Source organism: Mirounga leonina, unplaced genomic scaffold, assembly GCF_011800145.1.
Source record: "Mirounga leonina isolate KUSES-001 unplaced genomic scaffold, KU_Mleo_1.0 Mir_418, whole genome shotgun sequence".
NCBI classification, from domain to species: domain Eukaryota; kingdom Metazoa; phylum Chordata; class Mammalia; order Carnivora; family Phocidae; genus Mirounga; species Mirounga leonina.
In genome coordinates, this window is record NW_023270739.1 from 16,208,784 (window position 1) to 16,235,853 (window position 27,070).

At 36.5% G+C, this 27,070-nt stretch overlaps 1 protein-coding gene across 3 annotated transcripts in view; it reads left to right on the top strand.

The window, feature by feature from the left end:
* NUP37 (nucleoporin 37) overlaps nt 1-15,706 on the top strand; it is a 42,361-nt gene extending 26,655 nt beyond the window's left edge. For all 3 annotated transcript variants that reach the window (XM_034987719.1, XM_034987720.1, XM_034987721.1), the window contains exons 6-10: nt 5,783-5,873; nt 12,251-12,432; nt 12,923-12,973; nt 14,842-14,935; nt 15,440-15,706. In XM_034987719.1, coding sequence (XP_034843610.1) covers nt 5,783-5,873; nt 12,251-12,432; nt 12,923-12,973; nt 14,842-14,935; nt 15,440-15,553 — 532 coding nt within the window. In that variant the 3' untranslated portion in view covers nt 15,554-15,706. The remainder of the gene's footprint in view (nt 1-5,782; nt 5,874-12,250; nt 12,433-12,922; nt 12,974-14,841; nt 14,936-15,439) is intronic.
* Nucleotides 15,707-27,070: the final 11,364 nt, after the last annotated feature.

Genomic DNA, 27,070 nt, shown 5'->3' on the forward strand with positions numbered 1-27,070 from the left:
CTCTCCATCTGTACATTTTACAGCTAAAATCTAAGAGTTCAACTTAGGACCACAGAGTTGGGAGGGCTGGAGGTGTTTGTTATAATTATAGTCAAACTGGGTCAAAACTGTCATTTATTTTATTTTACTTGAAGTACTATCTGTACTTTAGTGCTCTTTGATTTAATCTATAGTATTGACTTAATATGTCAGTAAATTAATTTTACCTTAAATCTTTTTCTTTGAAATTTCCCTTGCAAACATTTAAATAGGTATATGGTGTATCTCATATAGCTCCTGATTTTTGGTCAAGATAATTTAATTTGGGGGCGCCTGGGTGACTCAGTCATTAAGCGTCTGCCTTCGGCTCAGGTCATGATCCCAGGGTCCTGGGATCGAGCCCTGCATCAGGCTCCCCACCCCACAGGAAGCCTGTTTCTCCCTTTCCCACTCCCCCTGCTTGTGTTCCCTCTCTCTCTGTGTCTCTCTCTGTCAAATAAATAATCTTTAAAAAAAAAACATAATTAAATTTGACGTTATACTTCTATAATCTATTATCTTTCCATGTGCTTGATTATGTCTATTAAGAAGGCTATGAATCGGGCGCCTGGGTGGCTCAGATGGTTAAGCTTCTGCCTTCGGCTCAGGTCATGAACCCAGGATCCTGGGATCGAGCCCCACATTGGGCTCTCTGCTCAGCGGGGAGCCTGCTTCTCCTTCTGCCTCTCTCTCTCTCTCTCTATCTCTATCTCTTATGAATAAATAAATAAAATCTTTAAAAAAAAAAAGAAGACTATGAATCCTTACAGCTTTTCTTTTTTTGTGACATACCACTTCCCTGAAAAGTATGCTTCTGTGGTTGTAATTAACTTTAAGTAGTTTTATTCATTATAAACAAATTAATTAGCAATAAATTTGAAAATATTAATATGAATTTTCAAATTTATTATTTTTTTTTCCTGTTACAGTAGAAACTCTCTTATATGACATGGTCTAAACCTATAGTTCGTTAAATAATCAAAAAGTCAGTAAACTCAACCAACAAAACTAAAAGACAACCTACCAAATGGGAGAAGATATTTGCAAATGACACATCTGATAAAGGGATCGTATCCAAAATATATAAAGAACTTATACAGCTCAGCAGCAAAAAAAACAATCCAGTTAAAAATGGGCAGTAGACATGAAGAGACATTTCTCCAAAGAAGACATTCAGGTGGCCAACGGACACATGAAAAGATACTCAGCATTATTCAGCATCAAGGAAATGTAAATCAGAACCACAATGAGATAACACCTTACACCTGTCAGAATAGCTAAAATCAAAAACTCAAGAAACAAGAAGTGTTGGCAAGGATGTGGGGGAAAAGGAACCCTCATGCACTGTGGAAGACAGTATGGAGGTTCCTCAAAAAATTAGAAATAAAACTGTCCTACAATCCAGGAATCACACTACTGGGTATTTACCCAAAGAATATAAAAGCACTAATTTGAAAAGACATATGCACCCCTATGTTTATTGCAGCATTTTTTACAATAGCCAAACTATGGAAGCAGGCCAAGTGTCCATCAATAAATGAATGGATAAAGAAGATGTGTGTGTGCATGTGTATTTGTATAATATATATATTATACATGGAGCTAGAGAATATAGTACTAAGCAAAATAAGTCAGAGAAAGACGAATACCATATGATTTCACTCATATATGGAATTTAAGAAGCAAAACAAATAGGGCGCCTGGGTGGCTCAGTTGGTTAAGCAACTGCCTTCGGCTCAGGTCATGATCCTGGAGTCCCGGGATTGAGTCCCGCATCAGGCTCCCTGCTCAGCAAGGAGCTCACTCTCTCTCTCAAATAAATAAATAAAATCTTTAAAAAAAAAAAAGCAAAACAATTAAACGAAGTGGGTAAAAAGTGAGAGAGAGACAAACCAAGAATCAGATCCTTAACTACAGAGAACAAACTGATAGTTACCAGAGGGGAGGTAGGTGGGGGATGGATGAAATAGGTAAAGGAGATTAAGAATATACTTATCTTGATGAGCACTGAGTAATATATGAACTATTGAATCACTATTGTATACCTGAAACTAATATAACACTGTATATTAACTACATTGGAATTAAAATTTAATTAATTAAACTGATCTAGTCTAAAAATGTGAGTTAACTCAGGAAATCATTTTAAGAGACTGTCTATCCACCTTATTTTAATATACAACATATGGATGAAAATTTACCAATGTGCTAATTGCCGATTTTTTAATTTTAGACCAAGACCTTTATTTTTCTGTAATTTATGAGTCTGTTGATGAGCACTGGACCTTTTTTTGCATGAACCACACCCATAATAGTGTCTATAGTGAAAACATTTGCTAAGTATTCTTAATTCAAATGTATCTAGACTTTTTACTTTGATTGCTTAATCTTTTGTAACTGACACATCTTCCTAATTTAAGAGCAATTTTAAATTAGAAATTTACCTTTAGTTAGTTGCCATCAACTTAGTTTCATTGAAATAGCTCTTTCACATTCATATTCTATCAGCTTACATAATACTTACTGTGTAATTATACTAATAAATAGGCATGGGTTTTACACCCCTTACAGTGGTTTACTAAGCAAAAAAAAAAAACATATTCCCTCTTGGTAAGTCTACAACAAATGTACATGTGAGCTTATTAGAAAACAGCCTTCTTATTCCTGTCAATTCTACAGAGGGAAAAAGGAAGAATCTGTCAGAAGGAAGTCAGTTAAGAGCTTTGACTACACATTGTATTCACAACATTTTAAAATTTGTGCAAATTAATCCATACATAGATACGTGAAAATAACATAATATGCAAGAAAAAGGGGAGGATTTGAAAAATCTGCCTTACAAGTAAGACCAACTGAAAAGTTGCACATTTTGCCAGTCAAGTAATTGTTTTTGTCGTAAATTTGTCAGAGAAAGTGTAGGTTTTTTTCTGTTGGTAATTAAAAGAAATATGAGAGGAAAAAAAGAAAAATAAGGTACGATCAGTCTGGAAAACTATTTGACAATACCTGCTAGAGTTTAACATATTTGTAAGCTATAATCCATCAATTCCATGCTCAGGTATATACTCTGCAGGGGTGGGTGGGTGTGTGTTTGTGTGTGTGTAGGGGGAGTGGGTATGTGTCTGTATTCACTAAAAAACATACAAGAAGATTTATGGTAGCATTATTAACAATGACTATAACTGGAAACAGCCTAAGTGTCAACAGTATAAGTAAATACATTACAGTGTACTTAATTAATGGAATACTATCTATATAGCAATGTGAGTGAACAAAGTACAACAACATGCAACAATGTTAGTAAATCTCACAAAATCTAATGATAAGTGAAAGGTGCCAGACCAAGAAAACACATACTATGTGATTCCATTTTATGATGTTCAAATCAGGCAAAAGTACACTATGCTGTTAGAAGTCAGGATAGTAGGTGCTTTTTGTGAGAAAGCAAAGAAGTATGATCAAAAGGAAGCCTGGGATGACTTTTGGAGTTCTGGAAATACTGTTTCTTAATTTGGGTGCTATTCTCTCTGAGCTCTATGCTTAAAATTTGTGTGTTTTTATGATGTATGGTGAACTGCAAAAAAATTATCCAAAAAATAAAAGAATGTGATTTTATCTGATGGAAGTAATATTAACTAGATGAGCCATGAAGTAACGACAGAAAAATGAGTTGAGCTCTACAAAAGGATTTGAGAAGAACTTAATTATGGAATCTATCAAAAAGGGAAATAAGACTTAACAACTTAAAGTGTACCATCTGTAGCTTATTTAGTTATGATAACTCATTTCAGCCCAATTTGTTGTATTTTGCGTGCTTAGTACTTAGATTATGCAACCACTGAGAATTATTTAATAAGCATATAAATATAAACCATAAATCACTTTATCCTAGTCCTGTAAAGTAATCTGGATCACCCTCCTCATTTTTAAGTCAGTTTTGTTTTGTTTTTTAAGCATCAAGTTCTGTCAGGATAAAATACTGTTTAAAAATTAGACTAAAATTTGGTTCATTGGACCAAATTAAAATACACTTCATTAACTGACCTGTTTTTGTAGAATATCCTTATTCATAATTTCTACCTCTTTGGTTTTCTTCATTTGAAAGAAAAAAAATCATGAAAATATTCTGATACATATTTATTCAATTTATATAATAGCAAACAAAAATCAAATACATATTAGAATAAGTTCAAAAGAATGGAGCCTTTAAACCATTCTCTCATGAGACTCACTGAATTTGCAAGACATTCCTACTATTTCAATAGTAGTAAAATATATGCTATCCCAACACTTTATTATGCAAGAGGAATAGAGAAGAAAGAAATAATCAGTTGCCATAATTAATAATCTTATTCACTGAGGGAAGTGAAACACAATTGCACAATTGTGATTCCCCTCTTCAATGAAATTTTAATTGTTTCCCTTGTATAGTAAATATAGATGAAAAGTTGATTTGGCAAGAGAAAAGAGTATGCTTCTAAATTATTTAATCAAGTAGATAATCATTTTGAAAAACACTTGTGTTAGTTTATATGTAACTGATATTTCATGATTGGAGACCCTATAATTTCTACATGGGAGAAAAAATATTTGCAATAATGTGCTTTGGCACAGAATAGTAGCATTGTTCAATACATGTGTCTACTGTTTTTGAAGTAAATCTTTCCCTATACTTTAAACATACATTCCTTAAGTTTGTTGAAATTGTTTTATAGTCCCTACTGAGATATGAACTATAAACCCTAGAAGAAAAGGTCTAAGCATTCTAATGAGCTGTCTTAATTCTTAATTTAAATTTTTAAAGACCAGAATTCTGTGGGTGCTTTGCCAACCACTCACCACTTCTGCCTCCTGCCATGCTAACTCTACCATATTCTGGACCAGTGAGATATAACTGGCTGAGTGTGAAGGATGAACTGGACAACTAGCAGTCTGGGTGGGGGAGTAGCACTGCTCACAGTAGAGTGCCATTATTGAGATTTCTAAGTCTTGATCTCTACTAGGAGGTTGGGAAAGAAATTGAGATAGAAAGCCATGTCAGTGAGTAGCTTGGTCCTTGTTACTATGGATTTGTAGTATTAAGGAGAGGAAGAATAGGAGGAACCAGGTATCTGTTCCTTCAACCAACATTTAATCTGGTTTAATCTGGTAGCTTTCAATCAAGGCCACCTTTGATAAGGAGAATTGGGGAAGTGAGCCAGATCAGAGAAGAATAGGATAAGAAGTAGCCCCTGGCATGGAAAGCCAAAAGCAGAAGGAATAAACAAGTATGGAAATTATCTCCCTAAATTCAGATCACATCACCTCATACTAGCTTCTTTATGTGTTATTTTGAAAAATGGGAGTATTGGGGGATGTGTGTGTGTGTGTGTGTGTGTGTGTGTGTTAAGCACCCCTGGCAGCAATTGTTATTGAAATGACTACTGAAGTAGGAATGCAACCTATTTAGTGAACTGGAAACTTGAAGATTCTGCCCACAAAATAAAGATTATATGAATAATTTAATTTGGTTACTGTGTTGCAGTGTTAAATTAGAAAATGTGACTTTTTCCATAACTGAGTATGGTAAAACTTAAATTCTTCATACTACTTTCACATTTTCTAAAATAATTATGTTAGTTTTTTTTTTAAACATATACTTTAGGTATAAATGTCTATATATTATAATCTCTAGTTAATAGCTTTGAATAAATTCATGAAGTATCATTTTTTTAGTAGTGATATAGCAAAAATATTTAACATTGTATTCCTATTCTTTTATTAGGATTTGGAACTTGGAAGGAATTCAGACAGCTCATTTTGTTCTTCATTCCCCTGGAATGAGTGTGTGCTGGCATCCTGAAGAAACTTTTAAGGTTGTTATTTATAACTTAGCTTTCTTTTATTAAGCTGAAAAGACATATACGTGTGTAATACATGCATATATAGAGGAGAAAAATCTATTACTTTTTCCACCTCAGAGACTCTAATTGTCAGAAATGCATTTGGACTAGTCTAGAATTCTGTAAGTTAAAAACTCTCTATAATTAAGCTTTTATTTTACAGCCATCAACCATAAATGACATTTTTCAGAGCACATTTTTCCTGCTCTTTGGTAGATTGCAATCTAAAAACAGATGCCCAGCCTGTCTAGTAGCAGTATTCATTAAAAAAAAAAAAAAAGGTTAAAATCCATGCTTGAAGCCATAATATGTAAACAGAAAGCATCTGTGGCATAAGGCAAATTTGAGCTAGCTGCAGTGGTATTCAACTCCTATTCAGAGTAGAGCTTTCTAAAATTCTAAAAATACACTGCAAGTTATTATCAATTGACCTTAATTCTTATTTCATTGAGAAGATAGGACTCATTCAACAAGTGTTCTGTCATTTGCCAGTATCTGCTCTTGGGCATCACTCTATTTTATCTTTCCCCAGAAGCTAAGAAGTTACTGTGTTCATCTTGTTAAAGTTAATTCTTTAGCTGTGTAGATCTCATGCCAGTTCCCTAGGCATCTTGCTTTTATAGCTGTCTAACGTCTTCATGTTTCTCCATTGACTCTTTTCTGTCCTCATACTTGCACAAAAAGATAAGCTTGATTAATTATAGCAAACACATAGTACCAAATATGCTTGGCCCATTGTCAGCATTTCATGTTAGCTCACTTAATCCTCATGGCAACCTTATGAGATAGCAACTGTGATGACCCTCATTTAACAGATAAGGAAACCATTTCTGTCACTTCTATCTTGAAACCCTGCTCACTTGATCTTTGATGATGCATTATTCTAGTCCTCTTGAGCATCTCTGCGTGTATCTTCCCTTTTTCCTTCTCTTCCAACTTTTCTTTCACCATGTGTTTGTCAATTGTTGGCAGAGGTAGTTCTCTCCTACACTGTGCCCTTTAGGTGTAAGAGAGGATAAAAGAATGAATAAAGCCCCTGCCCTTAAGTTATACAATTACTGGCTTATAAGGAAGAAAAACATGTAAATACAGCAACACAGATTTTAAGTGTTGGAATTAAAAAATCTAGTAAGTAGACCCATGACATAAAAAAGGATTAATCAGGGCGCTGGGGTGGCTCAGTTGTTAGGCATCTGCCTTCGGCTCGGGTCATGATCCTGGGGTCCTGGGATCAAGTCCCACAAAAAGGATTAATCAGATCTGCTGATAGCCTTCACAGAGGAGGTAATCCTGAGCTGAGATGTCCCAGACTACGTAAGTATGTTCTCTGAGCCTTGGGATACCATGAAACCTTGTTTCAGGCATATTGGATCTTTCATCAGTAGAACTGTACACTCTGTATATATGCATGAGTAAAATTTTCCTATTTATTCATATTAAATATGTAGGGATTGTTCCACGTATAAGTATTGTTTTTGAAGGCAGGTCCTATATTTTATTTTATGCAAGATTTCTCCCCTGTAGCAGTGAGTCTACGTGAAGTATAACAGGGATTCTACCTAAATGTTAATATCACCATGTATAAATACAATAGGCTAGAGAGAACAAACGAAGGCAGGGCAGTAGGAGAGGGAGAGAGAGAATTTTTTTTTTTTATTATTTGAGAGAGAGTGAGAGAGCAGAAAACAAGCAGAGTGAGAGAGAGAAAACAAGCAGAGTGAGGGGCAGAGGGAGAAGACGACTCCCCCACTGAGCAGGGAGACCTATCTGGGGCTTGATCCTGGGACTCCAGGATCATGACCTGAGCCGAAGGCAGACGCTTAACTGACTGAGCCACACAGGTACCCCAGAGAGAGAGAATCTTAAGCAGGCTCCATGCCCAGCACGGAGCCTGACACGGGGCTCAATCTCCCAACCCTGAGATCATGACCTGAGCTGAAATCAAGAGTTGGACGCTTAACCAACTGGAGCCACCCAGATGCCCCAAATAGGCTACTTTTTTAAATCTGTGACCTAGATGAGAAATGAGAACTTTTCTTATAACTTCTATCCCAAAACTTGTATCTTAATGCTTGTGATTCAGGTCCCTTTCCTTTATATGCTTTAAGTTAATTTCTGTTTTACTTCTGTATATCATTAAAACTCCATCCCACCCCACCTCCTTTTTTTATTGTTTCCATGACTTCAGAATGTTTGGAAGTCCCTACTGTAGATCACATACACTCAAAATCTGAAATTACTTTTGATGTCTTCCTTCTATATATGCAAACTTTTCCAGGTTTTTAATTTTTCCTTCCCTAGGAACACATTACTAGAACACATTCCTCTGCATTAAGGTGCATTCTTCACCTTTCTTTTCCCACAAGTAACTCCTACCAAGGCTTAGCTGTTTCAAAGGTTTTGGCTCTCCACTCTTTGATTTTTCTTAGTTAAACTAATCTTAAAATACCCATTTCATCATGTCACCCCTAAACACAAAAACCTAAAATACAGAAAGGCGACACAGAAGTGATCTCGAGCAATTAAGATCTTAAATCCAATTAACCACAATTGGAACTAGGATTTTACCAGGTAGTCATAACAGAACCAAGAGTTTAGGATGTCATAGAATCAGAGAATTGGGACTGAGGATATCTGAGTCTCTGACTCTAAGAGAGTAGATTGCTGCTAAATCAAATGAGTTATAACAACCGACACTTGTTGAATGCTTTCTGAGCTCCGGGGACTGTGCTCAGTATTTTACATGTGTTCTCTCATGTAATTCTCACAAAACACTCTGAGGTTGGTGACATTTTTCTATCCATTTTATAGATAAGAAAACTGAAGCACCAAAAGGTTAATAAGTAATTTGCCCAAGGCCACACAGTCACAGATTTGACCTTATTCTGGTTCAGGTACTAGTGTTCTGTGCTACAAAAGCTATATCCCCTCTTAATTCAGTGCATATTCTGTTTATGGTTTTGGGAAGTCCTAAAGGAAAAATTCCCCTGTAAACTTTTTAGCTCCAGCAGTTCCCAAACTTTTTTACTCTATCTGCTTTCAACCAAAAAAATAAAAAAACATCGATCATCACAATTGAGCACAGTTTAAAAAAGATAAATAACAGAACTGAGTTTTCAATCTGACTTCAACCTATAATAATAGCGAATGTTTTGTGCTATGACCATTCTAAGTGCTTTACGTGTATTAATTCATACCATACTATGAAATAGGTGCTGTTATTAGCTCCATTTTTACTGATGAGAACTTAATGCACAGAGAGGTCATTTGCTCGAGGTCATACAGCAGAGCTAAGACCCACCCAAGCAGTCTGGCTAACAACAGCTGCATTCTAAACCCACCTGCTTTATTGCGCCTCCTAATTTAGGACCTAGGACCCAGATGGACTTTGCCTGTCCCCAATCCATAATTTATACCTGAAATCCTTAAGATTTTTTGAGTCAGGCTTAAAATCTCAAATATTTTTATTAGTTCCTAGCGACGCTTCCTTGGTCTCCTCTCCTCAACTATATATTAGCACACCAAACCATTCACCGGTCTTCACAGTCTAGCTTGTAGTAAGAAATACATGTGCTCTGTAGTCAGACAGACCTAGGTTCAAGACCTGAGTGCAGATACAGGCTCTGCCACAGGCTAGCAGTGAGACTTCAACAAGTTACTTTTGTCACTCCACACCTCAGTCTCTTCTTCTGAAAAATGGGATTAATGATAGTAATATTTTCATACAGTGGTTATGAGGATTCAGTAAGGCAGGGCATGTAAAGCTCAGTGTTGCATTTGTTTTTGTTGTATAACATGTAACTGATCTGATGTTATTCTTAGTAGAATTAGTATTATTTTAACATTCTGCCTGTTAGAGAAAAGTTCTAAATTCTACCTTTTCTATTAAGAATCCCAAAATTGGAAAGACTACCAATATTCTACTTATATTCTAGGGTCATTTTTTTTTTTCATAATTCTCTTCTCTAGATGGGAAATTTCTTGGTATCAAGGATCATCTTTTACTTTTGACTTCTGTGGAAATTAGCATAGTATTTTGCATAAACATGTGTATATAGTTGATCTTCATTATTCGCAGATTCTATATCTGCAAGTTTGTCTACTCACTGAAATTTATTTATAACCCCAAAATTAGTACTCATGGCATTTCACAGTTGCAGACATGCACAGAGCAACAAGAAATTCGAGTCGGCTAAGATGCACATTTACAGCTAAGGCTGAATGAGGCCAGTGCTCTGCCTTCTTGTTTTAGCTCTCATACTCTAAGCAAGTGTCCTCTTTGTGGTCTATTTAGTGCCACATTTTTGTGCTTTTTGTTGATGATTTCACCATGTAAAATGGCCCCCAAGCATAAAGCATTTAAGTGCTAAAGTGCAGTCTAGGGTTCCTAAGTGCCATAAGGCTGTGATGTGCTTTATGGAGAAAATAATATGGTATTAGTTATTCAAGCATGAGCTATAGTGCTGTTGGCTCTGAGGCTTGTTTTTTGTTTTCTTTTGTTTTTAAGATTTATTTATTTTATTTTAGAGGGGGCAGGGAGGGGCAGAGGGAGAAAAAGAGGAACTTAAGCAGAGTCCGCACTGAGTGCAGAGCCTGATGCAGGGCTCAATCTCAAAAACCTGAGATCACACCTGAGCCAAAACCAAGAGTCAGGTGCTTAACCGACTGCTCCACCCGGGCACCCCAGCTGTGAGTTCTATGTTAATGAATCAGTATAATGAAACACGGTATCTTTAAAAATACATAATACCAGATTATGCATTGGTCAGTTGACAAAAATGTTATGCCCAGAGACTCACAAGAACCCAACCCTTTATTTCCTCTAGGATCAGTGTTCAATATTTACTAATTCCTTGTTTGCAGCAATTTAATAGGCTCTAACTACTATGAATAATAAGACTCAACTGTGTGTGTGGGCAGTGGGGCAAGGTGGAGGTAGATGCTCAGTAAATGTCTCTTAGATAATGAATAATAGAATGACTGCCAGTAGTCCTAAGCCAGACATGATCTGTCTTATTAGAAGTAGTAACAATACTTTAATGGTGTTTTATGGGTTTAGGAAAATACAGTTATGTACAATATCACATTATAGCCATATGGTAACATTTTGAGTCTGATGTAATTATCCCACATTTCACAGGTAGGAAAAAAGCAAACTCCAGGTCATTCAACAGATTAGTAGAACGCAGGATTATTGACACTGTCTCTCATTCTTTCCAGGCTACCACTGTTACTTCACACCTTCAGGAATGTTTTCATATAACCAGAATTAGGAAGTAAGAACTTTACAGAAAATGTAGAGAGTTTTTAAACCATTTTATTTGGGCAACAACTACTTATCTATTCATAGCAATCTCTTTACCTTAACTCTCACAAATGGGTATCCTAATGCCTTGCTTCTTTGATTCTAAGAAATAAATTTTTTCACATGTTAATATTTTATAAAATTGAAATTTATCTTATGATTATTTTTGCATTGATAAGATATTTCTTAGAAAGGAAGGGAAGGAAGAAGAGAGGGATCAGGGAAGGAAGGAAGGAGCAAGCTCATTATTCAACATCTTAAATCAGTAGTATTTTAGAATAAAGGAAATATTGAAGTAAGAGTAACTACTATATATTGAGTGGCTGCTTTGTGACAAGCATAGTACTGGGTGCTTTACATGTATTACCTTTTTAAGATTTTATTTTTTTTAAGTGATCTCTACACCCAACATATCGGCTCAAACTCAAAACTCTTGAGATCAAGAATCACATGCTCTACCAACTGAGCCAGCCAGGCACCCCCCTATAATACTCATTTAATCAACACAACAATGCTGTAGCTATTCTTATCCTTATATATACATTTTAGAAAGAAGAAAGCTGCCAATCAAGGACTTGTAATTTGACCAGTCATTTAGCTTTTAAGTGGAAGAAGCAGCCTTGCTCCCCAGGCCAGTCTGTGCTCCTTACACCATGCTGCCTTCCATTCTGGAAACAATCTCACGACAAATGAGGATGTGTAACACATAATATAGCTCTGTTGAGAAATACATACTTAGCTATCCTTTCTAGACACATAACTTAAAGCTGTAACTTTTCCCAGAATGATTCTTTGGACTTATTATTTCCTAGTAACCATATATCATCATTTAAAATTGTACTCAACTTTCCTGAGTCTTTCTTTCACCAGTTTTCTGTAAGTTTTTTAATATTTGACAGAGATTTTTACATAGGCTTCACCTATTTCATTTGCGTTTGATGTCCCATTTGTAATATATGCAAATGTTTACATGTTATATATAATACTGAATTACTGCCTCAGATTTGGCTAGTGAATTAGGTGAATTTTTTTTTCTGTCTTACAGCTGATGGTTGCAGAGAAGAATGGAACAATCCGGTTTTATGATCTTTTAACTCAACAGGCTATTTTATCTCTGGAATCAGAACAGATGCCATTAATGTCAGCCCACTGGTGCTTAAAAAATACCTTCAAAGTTGGAGCTGTTGCAGGAAGTGATTGGTTAATTTGGGATATTACTCGATCCAGGTATTTCCTTAGCAACTATCTGTTGCATACCCAAAAAGTCAGTCACTATTGCTAAATGATCCACAGAGCCTCTCTTGTATACCTGAGCCTCACTATAGAGCAGAAACAAGTCTCTTGAAAAGGACCAGAGCTGTGAGTTTTTACATAACAGAGATAGATGCCCATGCTTTGCAGATTTACTTTGAGAGTAACCCAGGAAGAACAATGCAAAGTAAAAAATCTTTGATCTAAGCAGTGTTTATTTATGTTAAAAAAAAGAGAAAAACATTGACTCTGTTGAATGATGGTGTCCTGTAACGGTTCTAAATCATGTCTGTGTCTCTATCATGTTTCATCTATGTTAATCCAGTGCTTATTTGGAATTTTGTCACAGTTTAAGTACATTGGGCATTGTGTCCTTTAAAGAAAAAATACCGTTTAAACCTTAATTTAAGTTCCTCTACTTGAGACCAGCACATAAATTCATAAAATACAAAATGTTACCTTTTAGTTATCCTCAAGATAAGAGGCCTGTCCACATGGATCAAGCCTGCTTATTCAGGTAATGTACCATTTTTGTTGGAGTTATATTTAATTTTTTGAATTTGGTTATTTCGTCACATGCTGTGCCACTATCTCGAATACTTTCCCAGTCCTCTCCTTTCCACGGAGGTGTTGGGGGTGTTTTGGCGTTTGTTTACTGATTGTTTGATAAATGGTTATTTTGCTTTCCTAACTAAGTCTTTGCTTTTGTCTTTTTGTCTGGGTGAGGGAGTGATTCATTTTCTTTGAAAATTTTATAAAATACAAAACATATTGCCATTCCACTAATACCTCTCCAACAATTTGTATTATATGCTTCCTTATATTTTGTTCTGATAGATGTAAAATGTAGGTGGGCCCATGTTTATGCATATAAACTTCATTGTTGTACTTTAAATGAGAACACACTATATTATGTATCTGACTTTTTTTCTACTTAATATACATGTCTACCTTGTTCTTATTGACTTTTGTGTAATATTCCATTGTATAATGTAGTCATTAGGGTGCTTTTAGCTTCAAGTAACATGAAAACTTACTAACTAAGACTAAAACAAGTAGTACATTTCTTATATGCTGTATTTCATCAAATCTAAAATACCCCCAATAAACTTATAGGACTTGGGGACACCATCATTTTTTGTACAACTTAGAAAAAAATATATTCAGGGGCGCCTGGGTGGCTTAGTCATTAAGCGTCTGCCTTCAGCTCAGGTCATGACTCTGGGGTCCTGGGATCGAGCCCTGCATCGGGCTCCCTGCTCCGCGGGAAGCCTGCTTCTCCCTCTCCCACATCCCCCTGCTTGTGTTCTCTTTCTCACTGTGTCTTTCTCTGTCGAATAAATAAATAAAATCTTTAAAAAAAAAAAAAGAAAAAAATATATTCAACAAAATGTAAGATGCCATAGATTGTAAGATGCACTCTGATTTCAGAAATGTGAGCACATCATAGAGACGTGATGGCTTCTGAAGGAGGCAGTCTCAGGATTGGCTCAGTAGCTCACCAGTGCCAACAGGAGTTCAGCCCTTTCCCTCTGCTGTCCACAGTGCCGGGGCTTCGGTTCTATAGCTTCACAGTTACAAAATGACTACCAGAGTTCCAGGCGTCATAGCCTCATACGAGCTTGTCCAAAGTAAGAGGAGGAGAAGGAGCACTCCTCTTTTATTAGGGATTGCTATCATTGCCTATCATCCGTCTGGTCAGTCACACTGTCAGAAGGTAGTTGGGGTTCCGTTAGCATGGAAAAAGGGCAGAAAGGCTGTTGGACAGCAACTAATAATGTCTGCCCATATTAACCAGACTTTAGCCTTTTCTTTCTTTTTTTTTTTTTAATCAACAAATCCTTTCTTTTTTTCATATATCTTCCCCACTGTACTTATCATAGTGCTAGGCATGTCGCTGGAGCTATATTAACACTTTTTGTTTCATTAATGGTATTTCAATGTCTAGGATATCTTGAAACTTAAATATTCAAATATCTAAATATTCTAGGTGTTTAAATGCATGAATTTATCACTAATCTTCTAACAAATGTCAATAAGAACATTAATTTTTTTAATGTATTGCACTGTGAAATATTTTATATTTGTCTGATGCCGTGTTTATATCCCCCACCACACTGTCAGCCCTTTGGTTATAAGAAAGGAACTGCTAACCTGTGTAACTTTGGAACTTAACAAAGTGGCACATTGCAAGCATTTAATAAATATTCACAAAATGAGAAAATATTTATAGCTAACTTCCCTGAAATATCCAGTCCAGTTGTAAAGCTGTATTAACAAATTTAGACTTATAAAATTATTGGTTTTGTGCAAAAAGAAATAAATTGTTTTAGAAAAGTTTGTAGTTATCTCTAGGATACTATGGGTATTTTTGTCTTTTCTTAGGTGGTCCACAATTAATGAGAACTTGTTTGCAACCACTGGTTATCCTGGCAAAATTGCAAGCCAGTTTCAGATTCATCATTTAGGACATCCTCAGGTAATTTGGAGTTGTTTTATGGCATATGTGTTTTTAAATTTGTGTTTTCTACTTTTCTACTCATAGCCCCCAAATCTGTAATGTAACTAAAGACATTTGTGAATGTCTTATCTGCTTATATTGGAAAGAGAAAGCATTTTTTGGTGTTTAAATCACCAGTGGTAACAGACCTTTTTGCCAGTATTCATGTAAGAAGCATTTTATTTCTTTTTTATTTCCTTCTTCATTTAAACATAATAATTTTACTCGCTTGCTTGGTTTAGGCTACAAAAATGTTTGAGTCTAAGCTAAACCAGTTTACTCATAGAGTATTTGTATCCTTCATTCTAGCCCGCTGCAGACAAATAATGTGTATTTCACCTATGAGGGAGCATATTTTCATTCTATTTCCTCTGTGTTAGCCAAAGACAATTTATCAATGCATTTCTTATTTTTGTAGGGTAGTTTTTACTTATTAACTTTGGTGATTTATTAAGTTTCTGTAATTCTTCACGTATTTTGTAGCCTGTCCTCATTGGTTCTGTAGCCGTCGGATCTGGCCTCTCCTGGCATAGAACTCTCCCACTGTGTGCAATTGGAGGAGACCACAAGCTATTGTTTTGGGTAACTGAAATGTAAAACAAATTTTCTGTGTACCTTAGATCCATAAACTTTGTATTTTTAATACATATTTTGGAGAATTCCTTATTTTTATATCAAATATACTGTAAGCTCTAGAAATGTCCCATTTGTTGCTTCTGTTAAATAAAATGTTAATGGTTTGAAAAATCATTTTCCTGCTCTGTTCTATATATGTGTATATATTCATACATAACACATACATATATTTTTCTAAATCATCTTTTAAGGCTATAATTGACTCAGCAGCTCTAGAAAAGAGATGACTAGAGAAACATATATATTTGTGATTTTATCACAGGATTATCCAAAGTATATCCTGTCCTCTATACTTCAAATATATGCTGTTTTCCTAATTCTCAGAGACACAAACATTTACAAAAGGAAGACAAGGTATTTCCTTTCAGTGTTACTCTGGAAGTGGTTCAAGGTATATGTGTGGGTGTATCCATTTTTGTTAGCATTCTGTATGTGTAAGGGTCTTACAACTTCCTCAGTAATAATAAAAAATTATTATTCAGTTTAATATAAAGAATGATTTTCAGGGGTGCCTGCGTGGCTCAGTCAGTTAAGCATCTGCCTTCGGCTCAGGTCATGATCCCAGGGTCCTGGGATTGAATCCCACATCGGGCTCCCTGCTCAGCGGGAAGCCTGCTTCTCCCTTTGGCTGCCACCCCCCTGCTTGTGCTCTCTCTCTCTCTCAAATAAATAAATAAAATCTTGTAAAAAAAATGATTTTCAGTTTCTTAAAAATGTGACTGATTTACTCAATCCTGTTTACTATATGCCAATTTTGGGGGGGAGGGGTTGTTTTTGTTTTATTTTTAATTTTTTTTTTTTTTTAAGATTTTATTTATTTGACACAGAGAGAGAGCGCACAAGTAGGCAGAGCCGCAGGCAGAGGGAGAAGCAGGTTCCCACTGAGCAGAGAGCCTGACGTGGACCTTGATCCCAGGACTCTGGGATCATAACCCGAGCCAAAGGCAGACACTTAACCCACTGAGCCACCCAGGTGCCCCTGCCAATTTCTTTTGACTAGACATCTCAGCATTCTTAGAAGTTCTTTCTGGTGTATGGGATAAAGCTTACCTTGAAAAAAGGAATCATAATTTAATCTTGACAGCCTCTGCCTTTTATGAATCTTCACCATTTTTACCAAGAAACTGAAATGTTTTTGTGATGGCCCCTAGTGGCAGTAGAACTATATTCACCTGACTCTCAAGATCACTGAAATTATCATTATGCAAGGCAGCCATATCATGTTTTTGTGACACATTGTGATGTAATCAGAAAAGTATAAGATTATGGTTCTGTTTATCCGTAAAGTATAGAGGAAAATTAATTCCTACAAACTCTGTGTCCCTGTGAATTAATGCCCTCTGCAACTGCATTTCCTCTTACAGAATGGAAATAGGAATTACTGTCTCATGGAGTTATTGTGAGTATTAACTTAAGGTGAATAAAAATACCTAACATGGGTCTGCCTCACAGTTCGGGGATTTGTAGGTATTATTAATTTATTTCAGAGATGTACAGTTCTTATTTTTGAGGAATTTAAGTGTTATTTTTAATTAAGAATGCCAATGAATATTTTTTAATTGTGTTTTATTCATAAGCTGTCTTATAATACATATCTAATGGAATCAAGAAAATTAGCTTTAAGAGAATGAAATGTTGCAGATAGTTTTTTTTTAATGCAATGAAATTTTATAATCATGTAGATAGATGTTTGGTATAAACTGTTACATGCTTATAGTACAGATAAAAAATTGCGTAGCATAAGCAATTTCCAAGTCAACTATTTGATACAATAAAATATTATTACCAAATAGTAGAAATAGTTTCCTTTACCCCTTCATAAGCAGATTGGAACTTAAAAAGGCAAAGGACAGGGAATTTGGACTTATTTCCTTTTAACAATTTCTGTGATGGGACAGAGAACCCTAAAAGCATCAGGATAGACAAAAGAATTTGTAAAAATTTATCATTTCAGGATGTGTCCCAAAAGTAAGGGATACATATTGAGATGACAGATTGAGCCAGTGCATTTGAAAATTGTCTTATACTTAGGAAAGTTGACTTAGGAATTGAGTGGGTTATGATTAAGGATGGAGATTAAAAAGGTATGTTAGCCTTGGATATTTGGGTGTTTAGGAAATGGGTTCTCTGGAATGAGGCCTTATCCAAATATAAGTTATCTGAAGAAATTACCCAGTAGGACTACTGTCTGTTAAGGGAAGCTGTCCTGGGAAAAGGTAACCCATGGTGGTCATGTAAGTACTAAATTTGTGGATTTATGCCAACAAGAGGCAGGAAGTGTTGTCCTTAGAAAAAATGGTTGTTTCATTTGTAAATTAATATGGTGACCATAGTGACACTAAAGTCTCAAGAAATGAGAGGGATATCTTTACCTCTTAGCTTCAGGAGCGGTATTCACGCTATCCTGAGTAAGCATTTGTTAAACTTTACTATGTTCAATTACTTTAAATGGTGTAATGATACTCTTTTTCATTAGAAAACTTTGTTCTTAGTAAACTGTTTAAATTAGACTAACACAGGAGGCAGTGTTTAGTGGAGAGTTTTTATTGGTCATGACTTCTAATTCCTGATAAATGAGTTCTGCTTTTGTGTATGTATATGTATCCTAGTTAGTTTTAGTTTTTCCATGTTTGTGTATGGCTAAGAGGGTTTTTTTCCTGTTGAAAATAAGTTTCTCTGAGGATTGCTTCACATACAAACATTGTGGAAAGGAAAAAAAAGTTATGTCCTAAAACTCATATTATTTAGGATTGTTGAAGCAAAAGTCAGGATATCACAAATCTGCAAGATGTCAGAACTAAATCCTACTCTTTCAAAATGATGGGATCATAAGTCCCATTTTATTTTTATGATTTGGCTTGTACACTGAATATTTCAATGTCTCTCCCATGCCAAAACACAAAATCGCACACCCATGCACTCCAATTTGTTTCTTTGGTAATTTGTGACTACATATTGACACTGACCTAGAAATGTTCCTGTTGCTGTTTTAAATCTCGTGTCAGTGAAGAAGAAATTGAAATCTGGTTTGCACATTTGTGTCTGGTTTTTTGTAATTGTCCAAAATCTGACATTATCCCAGAAATGCTGATTGGGAAGTTATGAGACAGTATTGTGCCCAAGACTGATTTCTGAGGAGAGGACAAGTATTTGCTCCAGATTATTCCCCATGTTTTTCTGTAGCTCGAAAAGTTAAACTCAACCCAACTTTATATGATACCAGTAATAGGCTTAGTTTTGAGCCCAAATAAAATGTGCAAAGTAAAAATCATCATTATGATGGTCCATTTCCACATATTCCTCATGAGAACATAGTCAAGTCCTCAGAAGCAACATTCTGTTCCAATAGATCTTTATCAAGCTGTCGGTGTGCTCAGTAACAGGGACAGGAGAGAACACTCTGTTTCTTTAACACCTTGCTGATTCAAAAACATTTATTTTAACAGGCATTGGGAAAGAATTTCAAAACAGCTAACATTCATTTCTAATTATACATTTAAAGAAATATGCCTTTTAAAACATAGGTAGAAGTTTTCTTTTGTTGTTGTTATTAACATGACTTTAATTATAGCAACCATTGTTAACTAAGCACAGTAACAACAAAATAATTAGGATATCAGCTTTGAAGATCTCATTTCACAAAAGGAAAAACAAATACACATTTGATGACATATCCATTACTCAGATTCAACATAACCAATTTCTTTTGCATGCATGGATACAGACTTCATGGGAAATCAAAAGCACTGAATCTCCTTTCTGACTTTTTCAGCTGTTCTTTGAACTACCTTAGTAAAAACAATTGTTGCCCGTATGTAGGATCAAGTTACATTTGCCTGGAAATTTCTTTGGATCGGCTTATTTCTGTTTAATTTATGTGTTTGTTATATTGCTGTTTGCCTTCTCAACTAATTTTTAACAGAATACTCTTACCTTGGGACTTGTAACACTTATGTAAGCTTATAAAATCCATATGAACAATGGTAAGTAAAAGGAGAGGACACCAGGTTTCTCAGCCTTTGCAAACACTTTGAGTAACCCAACAGATTTAAAGATGTATGAAATAAGCATTTCTGCCAACTGCATTTTTAGTGCTAGATTGAGTTGAATGCCTGTTTCCTTTCTTTATAGTAAAAGACAATAAATGCTGCTGGTATCTTTGCTTCTAATGGTTAAACACAAAACTTTGATCTTTCTCATAAACACAGCTGTTGTCCTATTACTGAGCCAAATCCAGACAAGATTAGACTCTGGCCAAAATTACGGTTAATCTCTGCAACCATCTCAAGAGCTTTCTAATGCTGTTTTAGGAAATCTCTATTTTTGAGACAGGGTATAAAGGAAATAAGCCCCAGACAACTAACCTCTAAGCCAGAAGCAACTAGTCATAAATTATGCCACAGTGATAAAGAAGGTGGAGGCTGTCTAAACAAATTAGTTCATTTTGGTTCATTTTCACTTAGACTATAACTGTTAAGAAATGACTTTGTTAGTGGACATTAGTTTAAACCAGACCAATAGAAGTTATTTTTTAAAGAACTTCTTTCTACCATCTTTTCTTAGTTAATGTTTCTTTGGTTAATTGCTAGTACTTTCTTCCACTAGTACTAATGAAATCTAGGTGTTCATTACAGATAAAATAACTCAGGTATACTTTATAGTAATTATAATAGCTCATTTGGTTTTCAGACCACCAAAAAAATGTGGGTTTTTTTCATTAAGGTTTAGACTCTGGAATTTAAAATACTTTGCCAAATATTATGTAGAGCTGATTCTCACGATAGTTGCACACTAGTGCCTCAAGCTATTGTGAACAGCTAATATGGCATTTCTCTCCCAATTGCCTGTACCTAGGAGAAATCTGTGGGAGTATCCCTCACTGGAAATGTACAGAACTTTAGTAAGACTTCCCTGGCACTTTATTTTGAGCAAGTACGGACATGGTCCTATATATATAGCTGCTTAGAGGTCTCACCCCACCCTGGACTTACCCACAAATACATATAGGCCCCAAGTCCATGGAGTAATTCTAGATTTTGTCAATGTTTTTGACGTAGTCTTTTCCCCATCATTCCACCCACCTGCCACAATAACTGAGATATGTTCATAAGTGTATATAATCTTTACAAAACCCTGGGTCATTGCTTCCCAACGTGTTGATGGCAAATGGAAGAGTATGGAATTATTGCAAGGGTTTCTCAATATTATATTCATATAACCACTATCAGAATCCTCTTTTACCTTTGAAGCCATAACCTCCTGGGTTCTTGAGATAATATAAACAGCCCCAAAAATCAAACTTGCCCACACAATTCTAGCAGGCGTTGATTTCAGGTGTTTTGCCAGCAGCCTCTTCCTCCCCCAAAACACCATTAACAGGTAGTGGGAAGAATGCGCCTGCCAATGAACCCTTCTCCAATTCAGCAAGAATGGCTTTTGAAGATTTCATTCAGAAATTTTGAGAGGGTTAAAAAGGTCCCAGGTACATCAAGGTGTGCTTGTCATCTTGATATCTATTATGTGACTCCCAGGTTTGGCCCTGGAGTGCAAATGAAATCAGAATAACAATTCCTGCCTATATGATACATAAGAGGCAAGACTTTCTAAGGTAGGGTGTATTAATAGGAAAACTAATAGAACCTAGCCTGGAAAATAAAAGGGAGTGAAATGCTATTTTGAATGGAAATCTGGGATTTTAAAATGGATTCCCCAATATAGTTCACCCATTTCCATTTAATATTCCTATTTTAAATCCTCAACAGTGTGTATATATTCACTCAATGTATATTAAATATCCAGCCACAATCATCTGGGGTTCCTCAAAATTTTTTTCTATTAAAAAGGGCTTCTCATACTGGAAACTATTGTGAACCACTTTCCTAGACTGACTGGCTCATACCTTCTGGCACATTTTTTAAAGAATAATAGCAAAGGTTCTAACATGATCATTTTGGACTCTAGAAACAAGGCAACAGGAAGAAATGTTGATGTTGAACTTCCAGAGTAGTGTTAAGTGATTTTATGTGGTTGTGATTCAAAATAACCTGACCGCTTTAAGAAGTCCAGGTGCTGAGTCATTTACTGAAACAGCCAGGGGAGGTTAATTAGAAGCAGCTGATAGTGGCATCATCTGCTTTTTTTTTTTTTTAATAAATGGAGAGGGTTGTTCTACGAAGAGGACAGAGTGCTATAAAAGGTGTACAAATCTAAGCAAAGACTCATGACTGAGGCCTACTCATGTATACCCCCACCAATGAGGAAAAAAATTTGACTTAGTAAATTCAAGATGAAAGACCTTGGCAATACAAAACTGTAATGGTTACTTCTAAAAAGAGTGACTGTGGGTGACATTTTTCCCTCCTATGCTTTTTTCTTTTAAGTTTTTATGATAAATATTTCACTTATATAATAAATTTTTTTTTAAGATTTTTTTATTTATTTATTTGACAGAGAGAGACACAGAGAGAGAGAGGGAACACAAGCAGGGGGAGTGGGAGAAGGAGAAGCAGGCTTCCTGCCGAGCAGGGAGCCCAATGTGGGGCTCCATCCCAGGACCCCGGGATCATGACCTGAGCCGAAGGCAGACGCTTAACAACTGAGCCACCCAGGCACCCCTTATATAATAAGTTCTTAACTTAAAGATAAGCAGATGTTAACTAACATGTGCATAACTCTTAGATTAAGTAAGGCAATATAAAGAAATGGAAACTGGCCTCTGATCTCAAAGAAATTACAGAGGTTGGCAATATCACATTGTCACAAAAAGATAATGGTAGCATGTGCTAGGTATCAATGAGTAATGAAAGCAAGGAGTGTTGTAAGGATTGAAAGAAGAGAAGTGGCATCATCTTCTAAAGCAGGAAAGTTAAGACACTTCGAATTCTTGGGGCATTAGTTCCTCGGAAGGGGGGTGCAGTGCTTCAGGGATTACTAAAATAGGAGGTTTGATTGAGAGTGTAGATGAGTAGTAATTAGACATGCCCCCTTCCAAATACCCTCCCCCTAGCTTGCGTAGCCAGACAGCTGCTCCTTCCCCTCTGATCACTTCAGATATTGTATGAGACTCTAGACTCAGGAGTGAGGTGCCTTGCTGAAACTATTACCTGAAATCCACATACTGAAAAGTGAGTATTCTCACTGTTTTCTTAGATTCTGTATTTGTCTTTTTAGCATCCATTCATCACAGGGCCAATTATATATATTTTTTTATTTTCTGTATTCTTGAAGCTCTGGTATTCATGGCCTTATAGATCTTAAGAGAAACCACCTCTTCCATGACTAGCTAATTCCTAAAAACAGTGAAAAAACTTGGAAGTACATTATTTCATTCGCAAACCAACCAATCTGGAGCCCAGTAACCCCAACTACTTCTTTATCTAACTTTCATACACCAAGCCAATATTTCCCCTGTCCTATGTCAGCTCAAGGCTAGGTACAGACAGCTAGGGACAGCTCCTGTGTCTCAAAGCTCACCAGAATCATTCACACCAGCCAGTCTTTAAACTGTTTCCCCTGCCCTGCCTTGCTTTTCCCACAGACACCTGAATAAAGACTCTGGCCTGTGCCTTCCCCCAGCTCCTGCTTCTGTCTGCCTCCTTACCCAAATCTGGTGTTTTCCCTGTGGCCCTGTGTGGCATGGTGTGCCCCCTTCTCTTGGGAAATGTGTAATAAACTCTCAATAGCATTATACTCTGTCATCAATTAGTCACCTCCATAAATTAAAACTGGTGGGTACAAATGCAACAGTGAGAGCTTCCTGCCCACCCAAGTCCCCTCAAAGAAAGCAGGATCATCATTAGGCTATGTGCTGTTTTACTGAGGACCCCCTAACTAAGTATCTTTAGATCTCTTAAGGTAGTAAGATTTCCAGAGAAGAATCCAATGTCCTGCATATAGGATATAAGCCTACAACCCAACTTTCTGAGTCTGAAAGTTTGAAAAGGCAGAACAATTAAAAGAAGTAGCTGAGACATTAAATTCTTAACACAAATGAAATCTGTAGGCTAGAATTCCTTCACTTAGCCAAGTCCCAATAGACAATTTGTATCACTCATAAGGGATAGGGCAGAGGGGACGGATAGGGAACATTTAATTTTATTTTCCCACTCTTATGAAGAAACACCACACCCCTCTATTCATCCTGAAGCAGAGCAGGAAGAAATAAAAAGAAAAATAGGAACCCAATTCTCATTGTTTTGCTTACCTAAGAACTTACCCATGATAAAATTAAATATTTTCTAGTAATCTGCAATGAAAACAAAGTTAACTTGAAATATTCTTAAGATTTTTTATTGAATGGATGGATATATGTGGGTGATATATTTAATCTCTGCCCTTTGAAATCAGTATTCATTACAATCTATTTGTTTTGCCTTCAAAATTCACTACAGTAAATGAAATCTGTTAATCATTTCCAATGAAAGCCTGGAGGAAGGAGTACATACTTCAGAGGACTTCTGGCAGTTGGCCAAAACTTCTAGCTATAGATTCTTTTTAGTAGTCCTGGAAATTCAGTTATTAAACTGTGAATGGCACTGCTGTCAGGAGCTATGGATGACTGATGAACAGTAATCATCAAAGGTCCCAGGAGGCAGAGAGAAACTGCCACTCTTCTTTCTGTTAACTAGAAATCACATCTAGCATTTTGTCTTTTTTTAAGAAACCAAACCACTTTGAAAAAAATTTGTCAACTGGGCAACTGAGAAGAAGTTCATGTTTCTTTAATTCTATATCTATGCATGCCTGCTACTTACAGATAACCATACATAACCATGAAGCGACTGTCTGGTTTTTTATTTTTTCCTCTCACTGGGAGCCTCTCCTGGCTCTGAAGAGAAAGGCTAAGCTGGCCAGTTGGGGACTCTGCTCAAGTGTAGCTCTATATATACATATATCCTAAGGAAAAGAAGGGTACAGGGAATTTTAGGAGAAAAATAGAAACTCCTGGGGCACCTGGGGGGCTCAGTCGTTAAGCGTCTGCCTTCGGCTCAGGTCATGATCTCAGGGTCCTGGGATCGAGCCCCACATCGGGCTCCCTGCTCCGCGGGAAGCCTGCTTCTCCCTCTCCCACTCCCCCTGCTTGTGTTCCCTTTCTTGCTCTGTCTCTCTGTGTCAAATAAAATAAAATCTTAAAAAAAAAAAAAATAGAAACTCCTAAAAATGGACATTTTAGAACTGAAAAGTCTAAAATCAAAATTCATTGGATGAGTAGTTTCATAATAAATTGAATGCTAGAAAACAAAGTATCAGTGAGCTTAAGATAGGTTGATAAGAATTATCTACTCAGAAACACAGGGAGAAAAAAATGAGCAGAGCATCAGTGAACTGTGGACAGTATCAAGCGATCAAACATACATGTATCTTGGAGTCCCAGAAAAAAAAATGTGACAAAATTTTTTTTGAAAAACTAATGGCCAAGAAATCTTTCAAAACTTGATTTAAAACATCAAACCACAGATCTGAGAAGCTCAGCAAACTTCAAGAAGGATAAATACAAAGAAAATTACATCCAAGTACACTGTATTCAAACTTTGAAAACCATGGATAAAGGAGATGAGCGTAAGTAGGAGTTAGGCAGGGGTGGTCAGGGAAAAAAGGAGACTGTTCCAGGCAAAGGACACAGTATTTGTTTAAGCCCCACAGCAATTCCCGGTTTCAGGAATTTAAAGACATTTGGGGGTTGTTAAATGGAGAGGATAGTGAGAAGTGAGGTTAGAGAGGTGAGCAAGAGCCATACAGAGGGCCTTGTGAGCACATTAAACTGAGGGAAATGAGAAACGATTATATCCTGGGTAACAATCAGATTTGTCTTTGTAAACAGTCACTATATGGATACAATGTGGTTAGGCTGGAGGGACACAAGATGGAAGCAGGAAGAGGTTATTACAGTAATATTGGAGAATGTTAGAACTTGAGATGTGGCCATAAAGATGAAGAGTTACAGACAGATTCAAAAGCTATGTAGGAGCTAGAAGACATACAACTTGATGTATGTTTAAATGTAAAGGAGAATGGAGTAAAAGGTGACTGTTACAGCTGTGTAATTCCAGGCTTGCCTGCCACCCTCACGTCACTCTTACACCTTGTGCCAAATAGAATGTCCTCAAATACAATTCTGATCATGCCACTCCCCTGCTTAAAGCTCTTTGGTGGCTCCCATCATGCTTCTGCTTGAAATCTTTCCATGACTTCCCATCTTACCCAGAAAGCCAAAGTCCTTACAAGAGCCTACAAAGCTCTCCATGATCTGTCCCCCACATAACTTTCATCTCCTTGAATTCCCCTACCTTGCTCACTCTGCTTCAGCTACACTGGCTTCTAATGTGAGATCTGGCTTAGATATATAAATATGGGAAACTCCAGAGGTTGGGAAAATGAGAAGGGACAAAGGAAAGATGAATGGCCAGAGAGATAAAAGGAAAGTCATGAAAGAGTAAATCATGTCACTCTCCTGCTCAGAATTTTTAATGGCTCTCATCACCTACAGAACAAACTTTCTAACCTTTCAGTTTAGAATAATGGGGGGGGGAGGGGTAAAGTGCAGATTTCTAGGCTTACCCGCAGAGGTCCTATTTAAGATTAATCCCTGGAATGCACATTTTAGGAAGTACTGCCCACTCCCAAATAATTGATACAGGTGGTTCATGGATCACACTTTAGAGAAACATGAACTATAGTATCAAATGTGGCATAAAAGGTCCTTAATGAGCTGTTCTGTCTACTGCTGACTCCTTTCCTACTATTCTCCATTTCTGGGATTTTTTAGCTTCAACAGAATCAAGCAGCTTTCCATTTCCCCTACATACCATACACCCATGCCTCTGTGCCTTTGTAGAAGAGTCCACCCCAAATTGCCTGCATAACTCCACTCAAGCACCTGCTACAAAGCTACCTTCTCTGGTTTTCTCGGAGGATTTAGGAGCACCTTTTATCTGTGGTATATTTGCATTTATGTGGGCATACACACCCACGTGTGTGCAAGTGCACAACTTTCTCAATATTGTTAGCACCTCGGTCTAGATGCGACACTTCTATATCTGCCCTAAGCTATAAGCTTTCCGAAGGCAGAGACTATTCTCCATCTTTTCAATACTAAGCATCTTGGTTGGTACATAGGAGGGGTTCAGATTTTGGTTTGGTGGCTGTCCTAGATCCTATAGGTATTAAGCTGCACAGTCAAAATCTGAGCAAAGATCTTCAAATCCCTGATGCAAAGTTCTGTCAGGTGTCTGTGTGTTGTACCTTTTTGATGATCTAAGTGGATGTCATTTCCATCGGCGTTTGCCTCACTTGTAGCATTTGACATTTTATTTCAAAATTTTAAAGTCCTTAGGAAACAAGTTTTGTCTCCTCCTTCAGGGCATAAAACTCTTCAGTGCAGCAAGTTCAGTCTTTGTATTGCCACAGGATCTAGGAGCGTATCCGGCACTTGGGATTTTAAAAATGCATATGTTTTAAATTAACGAATGACTTAGCTAT